The 7,500-nt window shown below is 36.9% G+C and overlaps 1 protein-coding gene across 1 annotated transcript in view; it reads left to right on the forward strand.

Annotated features, from left to right (window-relative positions):
* LOC135223927 (uncharacterized) overlaps positions 1-7,500 on the forward strand; it is a 50,747-nt gene that overhangs the window by 42,067 nt on the left and 1,180 nt on the right. Inside the window, exon 3 of the mRNA XM_064262849.1 lies at positions 7,365-7,500. This exon is cut by the window's right edge and continues 1,180 nt beyond it. Within this exon, the coding sequence (XP_064118919.1) occupies positions 7,365-7,500 (136 nt within the window). The remainder of the gene's footprint in view (positions 1-7,364) is intronic.

Consider the following 7,500-nt stretch of genomic DNA (forward strand, 5'->3'; position numbering starts at 1 on the left):
CTTTTTACTCTGGAATCTTGTCTTTGTGACATGTTTCGAATGAATTCTTATTACTTGCATGGCATTAATTAATTACGCGCAACTAGTTTCTTTCTGCACCCCTTCATTTTTTCCTCACAGATATGTCCGTACATCCAATAATCACAATGACGAGACTGAAAAAATCTTATGTGACCTACTGACTGAACTCCAGCGTTGTTAAGTCAAAAAATCATAATTATTCCTTTAACTACCAGAAGCTCAATGCCATTCTTTTGTTTCTTATATTCAAGACTTGTCTGGTATTTCAGAGCCTTTGTCTTCCACTCTAAATACATTCTTCATTCGTTTGTTTCGTCTATTTGTGATGCCTAAGAGCCTTTGTCTTCTAATCTTTATATTCTGTCTTTCATAATCTGTTTCTGATTTGTGTGTGTGTGTGTGTGTTGGTTCGAGCCATCCTCCACTAGTCAACCATTTCGAAACAAGTCTTCACATGCTTCCAATATCACTCCAAGAAAGAAATATGTACATCTTGGGGGTGAGAATTACCTCGTCGAGGCAATTCCGTTTTAACTCCCTCCACCTCAGTGAAAAGTCATCTCAAAGGTCGACGAACAATTAGATACCTAATTCACTGCTCCAGTTATTAACAAGGACATTCCGGATTTTTTTTAGGAAACGCGCCCACGTCAGTCTCTTGACAGTCAGACTCAAGAGTTATGAACGCAAATCCCTCTTTTATTAAGGAGATAATTGCCCCAACGCTGCTGAGCTATGAGAAGAGAGAGAGAGAGAGAGAGAGAGAATGTTGAGCTCTATATCAGGTTCCATAGCCTCGTAATAATATATGTGTGTGAGAGAGAGAGAGAGAGAGAGAGAGAATGTTGAGCTCTATATCAGGTTCCATAGCCTCGTAATAATATATGTGAGAGAGAGAGAGAGAGAGAGAGAGAGAGAGAGAGAGAGAGAATGTTTACCTCTATGTCAGGTTCCACAGCCTCGTAATAATGAGAGAGAGAGAGAGAGAGAGAGAGAGAGAGAGAGAGAGAGAGAGAGAGAGAGAGAGAGAGAGAGAATGTTTACCTCTATGTCAGGTTCCATAGCCTCGTAATAATATGTGTATGAGAGAGAGAGAGAGAGAGAGAGAGAGAGAGAGAGAGAGAGAGAGAGAGAGAGAGAAAGAATATTGAGTTCTATATCAGGTTCCATAGCCTCGTAAATATATGAGAGAGAGAGAGAGAGAGAGAGAGAGAGAGAGAGAGAGAGAGAGAGAGAGAGAGAATGTTGAGCTCTATGTCATGTTCCATAACCTCGTAATAATGTGTGTGTGTGTGTGTGTGTGTGTGTGTGTGTGTGTGTGTGTGTGTGTGTGAGAGAGAGAGAGAGAGAGAGAGAGAGAGAGAGAGAGAGAGAGAGAGAGAAATGTTGAGCTCTATGTCAGGTTCCATAGCCTCCTAATAATGTGACATAAAATATTAAAATAATTAAAATTTTGTCGCAATCGCAAGATTTATATATACATAAAAGAATCATAGTAAATAGTCATTTTCATCTCAATAAAATTAAAGTTAATCACAAGAGCGGTCTTACTTGCTTTCTTAAAATATTAACCATTTCGGCTACGGTTAATTACAGTGAGATTAGCATAGTATATACAGAAGGTTTACCTAAACGAGTCTAGCGTGCCAGGTACACCTGGTAGATTAGCGACCAGGTACAGGTGATTATTTAAGGGAGATTAATGCCTCAAGTAATACTTGGTTCATTAAAGTGAGATTATTAGAGTTTTGTGTAGGAAGTATGGCGAAATTACGAAATGAAACTACAAACTGAAACATTGACTGAACTTTAGTAAGAAAATGAACTAGGACTCTACATTGGCTTGGCCTCTCTCTCTCTCTCTCTCTCTCTCTCTCTCTCTCTCTCTCTCTCTCTCTCTCTCTCTCTCTCTCTCTCTCTCCTTTAAGTACTCGAAATGTAGCAGCCATTACTGCCTCTTCTCTAAATACTGTACTTTTTACTATAACCTTCCTCAACCGGGTTTATAATCAGTTGCAAAAATCCTCGATATATGAATGAGTCGATAATTCCATTTTTAATGTAATTACATAAATCGGGAATTATTCTTAAACCTTTTTACACGAATCGAGAATTCCATTTTTAATATCTTTACATGATCGGGAATTGTTTTTAACCGCTTTACAAGAATTGTGATTTCCATCCTTATCTCTTTACATAATTCTGGAATTCCATTTTTAACCTTTTTACGAGAATAGAAAATGGCACTTTTAGTATCTTTACATAATTCGGGAATTCCACTTTTAATCTCTTTACATAATTCGGGAATTCCATTTATAACCGTTTTACATGAATCGATAATTCCATTTTTAACCTCTTTACATGATTCGGGAATTCCATTTTTAATATCTTTTTACACGAATCGATAATTCCATTTATAATTTCTTTATATATTTCTGGAATTCCATTTTTAATCTATTTCCATTACACAGTAATAACGGCAACTTCTATCCTAAACTCTTGTCAACTTCCACCTTCCTTTAGAATAATAATAATAATAATAATAATAATAATAATAATAATAATAATAATAATAATAATAATAATAATAACGCCGCGTGACCCGAACAGACGAAAGCCGCTAATATGGTATTTTCAGAGCTTCCTAAACCTCAATCCACCCTTTAATTCACACCACTTTACCTTGCTAAATTAACACTAAGCAGCTTTCGGATCAAATTTAGAAGGAAAAATGAAATAACCCTCTTTGCGAAAGGATTCACCAAAATGAAATTAAATTTTATAAAGGTTACGTCACAATGGAAGTCGTTGAGCAATGCGTCATTATCGTTAGCATAAAAGTCCCATGTAATGAGAATTAACGGGATCAAGTGTAAAGAGATTATAAGGAGACGTGTCATGACAACTGCCGTGCGTATCTAAAATATGCGTATCATTAACATTATATGTAATTAAGACACTTTTAAGAATAATAGGGAGGAGTATATTGCAATCAGTTAGAGTTGAGATAACTGATGCTAAAATAATAATAATAATAATAATAATAATAATAATAATAATAATAATAATAATAATAATAATACATAGAAAATTCATAATCACGTGAGTCAATGACATGGCAAAGTAAATCCAAAGATATGCCTGTTTGATTTTGTATTTAAAATATAGGTATATATATTTTAAATAAAATCAAACAGACAGACTACTGTGGATTTACTCTCCCAATAATAATAATAATAATAATAATAATAATAATAATAATAATAATAATAATAATAATAATAACTAATAATAATAACCTATACAACTACCTAGAGGAGACAAACACCATCCCTTACCAACAGAAAGGCTGCAGAAGGAAGTGTAGGGGCACAAAAGACCAGCTCCTGATAGACAAAATGATAATGAAGAACAGTAGGAGAAGGAAAACCAACCTAAGCATGGCATGGATAGACTATAAGAAAGCCTTCGACATGATACAACACACATGGCTAATAGAATGCCTGAAAATATATGGGGCAGAGGAAAATACCATCAGCTTCCTCAAAAATACAATGCGCAACTGGAATACAATACTTACAAGCTCTGGAATAAGACTAGCAGAGGTTAATATCAGGAGAGGGATCTTCCAGGGCGACTCACTGTCCCCACTACTCTCGTAGTAGCCATGATTCCCATGACAAAAGTACTACAGAAGATGGATGCCGGGTACCAACTCAAGAAAAGAGGCAACAAATTCAACCATCTGATGTTCATGGACGACATCAAGCTGTATGGTAAGAGCATCAAGGAAACAGATAGCCTAATCCAGACTGTAAGGATTGTATCTGGGGACATCAGGATGGAGTTTGGAATAGAAAAATGCGCCTTAGTCAACATACAAAAAGGCAAAGTAACGAGAACTGAAGGGATAAAGCTACCAGATGGGAACAACATCAAACAAACATAGATGAGACAGGATACAAATACCTGGGAAATAATGGAAGGAGGAGATATAAAACACCAAGAGATGAAGGACACGATCAGGAAAGAATATATGCAGAGACTCAAGGCGATACTCAAGTCAAAACTCAACGCCGGAATTATGATAAAAGCCATAAACACATGGGCAGTGCCAGTAATCAGATACAGTGCAGGAATAGTGGAATGGACGAAGGCAGAACTCCGCAGCATAGATCAGAAAACCAGGAAACAAATGACAATACCACAAAGCACTACACCCAAGAGCAAATACGGACAGACTATACATAACACGAAAGGAAGGAGGGAGAGGACTACTAAGTATAGAGGACTGCGTCAACATCGAGAACAGAGCACTGGGGCAATATCTGAAAACCAGTGAAGACGAGTGGCTAAAGAGTGCATGGGAAGAAGGACTAATAAAAGTAGACGAAGACCCAGAAATATTCAGAGACAGGAGAAAGACAGAAAGAACAGAAGACTGGCACAACAAACCAATGCACGGACAATACATGAGACAGACTAAAGAACTAGCCAGCGATGACAATTGGCAATGGCTACAGAGGGGAGAGCTAAAGAAGGAAACTGAAGGAATGATAACAGCGGCACAAGATCAGGCCTAAGAACCAGATATGTTCAAAGTACGATAGACGGAAATAACATCTCTCCCATATGTAGGAAGTGCAATACGAAAAATGAAACCATAAACCACATAGCAAGCGAATGTCCGGCACTTGCACAGAACCATTACAAAAAGAGGCATGATTCAGTGGCAAAAGCCTCCACTGGAGCCTTGTGCAAGAAACATATGCTACCTTGCAGTAATAAGTGGTACGACGAGCACCAACCTGAAGGAGTGATAGAAAACGATCAGGCAAAGATCCTCTGGGCGGACTATGGTATCAGAACGGATAGGGTGGGTGATACGTGCAACAGACCAGACGTGACGTTGATTGACAAAGTCAAGAAAGAAAGTATCACTCATTGATGTTGCAATACCATGGGACACCAGAGTTGAAGAGAAAGAGAGGAAAAAATGGATAGTATCAAGATCTAAAATAGAAATAAGAAGGATATGGGATATGCCAGTGGAAATCGTACCCATAATCTAGGAGCACTAGGCACGATCCCAAGATCCCTGAAAAGGAATCTAGAAAAAACTAGAGGCTGAAGTAGCTCCAGGACTCATGCAGGAAGAAAAAGTGTGGAAAAAATCCCCCTAAAAAAAAGGAAAACCAAAAAAAAAAACCCCCGGGGGGCCCCCCCCAAAACAACATAGTAAAAAGGAAAAAGTTTTGAATGGGGGACTCCCTAAGGAGGCAAGGATGCAACCCGGAACCCCACACTATAATACCACCCAGTCGAATTGGAGGACTGTGATAGAGCAAAAAAAAAAAAAATAATAATAATAATAATTAGAAAACGATCAGGCAAAGATCCTCTGGGACTTATGGTATCAGAACAGATAGGGTGACACGTGCAAATAGACCAGACGTGACGTTGATTGACAAAATCAAGAGGAAGTATCACTCATTGATGTTGCAATACCATGGGACACCAGAGTTGAAGAGAAAGAGAGGGAAAGAATGGATAAGTATCAAGACCTGAAAAGAGAAAATAAGAATGATATGGGATATGTCAGTGGAAATTGTACCCATAATCATAGGAGCACTAGGCACGATCCCAAGATCCCTGAAAAGGAATCTAGAAAAAAATAGAGGCTGAAGTAGCTCCAGGACTCATGCAGAGGAGTGTGATCCTAGAAACGGCCACATAGTAAGAAAAGTGATGGATCCTAAGGAGGCAGGAAGCAACCCGGAACCCCACACTATAAATACCACCCATTCGAATTGGAAGACTGTGATAGAGCAAAAAAAAAAAAAAAAAAAAAAAAAAAATAATAATAATAATTAATAATAATAATAATAATAATATTAATAATAATAATGGAGAAACAAATCCACAATTATGTAAATGTACATATATTTAAATTTAAAATTTAAATCTAAATATATATACATTTACACAACTGTGGATTTGTTTCTCCATTTGAAGACTCTTGCTACAATGAGGATTTTTTAATAATAATAATAATAATAACTACACCCTGTTGTACACATACGGCTTACTTCCTACCTAAGCTAGCCTCGCAATTTCAAAAGTCCCCGACGTTGGCACTTACGAGGGTGGCCCTGGTGTAACAAAAAAAGAAAATAAAATAAAACTGTTCAACTTAATTTGCAGAAAACACAACATAAGATTTCACGATTCTTACTCAATATCCTCTGTAAAGCAACCTTAAACATTACAAAATATCGTTTTTAATTTTTGTCTTGTAATCACTTCCGAAGACTGTGGTCAGACCTTTTAGAAGTTTAAAAGTTCTTTCCAAGATTTAGGTTTTGGTAAGGTTTCAAGGGTAGTCTCAACTTTTGAATAATGCTTAAAAATAAGGAAAGTAGACCAAACTCTAAAATTTGGGGCGCCCACAAAGACAATCATCCATTTAATAAAAACAAAAATCCTTAATTAACATCAAGCTAAAGGGCAATAATATTCACGCACCATACCAATTATAATGATCAATCCCCTGTGCATGTACTTAATACTTTTAATACAACTCAAATAACCGAAGAATTAAAAATATAAAACTGGAAACCTTACTTTTCTAAAATTGTGGCTGTGATCTCCAACAGGTTCCGACACCAATTATAATAATTATCAATCCCCTTTGCATGTACTCAGCACTTTTAATACAACTCAAATAACCGAAGAATTAATTAAAAAGGAAAAAATGGAAACCTGATTTTTCTAAAATTCAGACTATGATCTCTAACAGGTTCCGATACCCATTATAATTATCAATCCCCTTTGCACGTATTTGGTACCTTTAATACAACTCAAATAACCGAAGAATTAAAAAAGCAAAAACTAAAAACCTGACTTTTCTACAATTCTGGCTGTGATCTCCAACAGGTTCCGACACCAATTATAATAATTATCAGGCCCCTTTGCACGTACCTTTAATACAACTCAAATAACCGAAGAATTAAAAAGAAAAAAAACCTGACTTTTCTAAAATTCTGGCTGTGATCTCCAACGGGTTCCGATACCAATTATAATAATGATCAATCCCCTCTGCACGTACTCAGTACTTTTAATACAACTCAAATAACCTAAGAATTAAAAAGGAAAAAACAGGAAACCTGACTTTTCTAAAATTCCAACTGTGATCTCCAAAAGGTTCCGATAACAATGATAATTATCAATCCCCTTTGCACGTACCTTTAATACTTTTAATACAACAGGAATAAACAAAGAATTTAAAAGGAAAAACTGATAACTTAATTTTTTTCAAATTCAATCTATAATCTCCCCAACAGGTTCCGCAATTGGAACACGACCTTGAGACTGAAGGGAACCTCCCCATCGCGAATCGTCGAGAAGGTCATCGAACGGAGGTCGCCTCAGCCCTCGCCCAGCACCTCGCCCATTCCAGACCAGCAGCAGCAGCAGCAG

The sequence above is a fragment of the Macrobrachium nipponense genome, chromosome 10 (assembly GCF_015104395.2).
Source record: "Macrobrachium nipponense isolate FS-2020 chromosome 10, ASM1510439v2, whole genome shotgun sequence".
In the NCBI taxonomy this organism is placed as follows: domain Eukaryota; kingdom Metazoa; phylum Arthropoda; class Malacostraca; order Decapoda; family Palaemonidae; genus Macrobrachium; species Macrobrachium nipponense.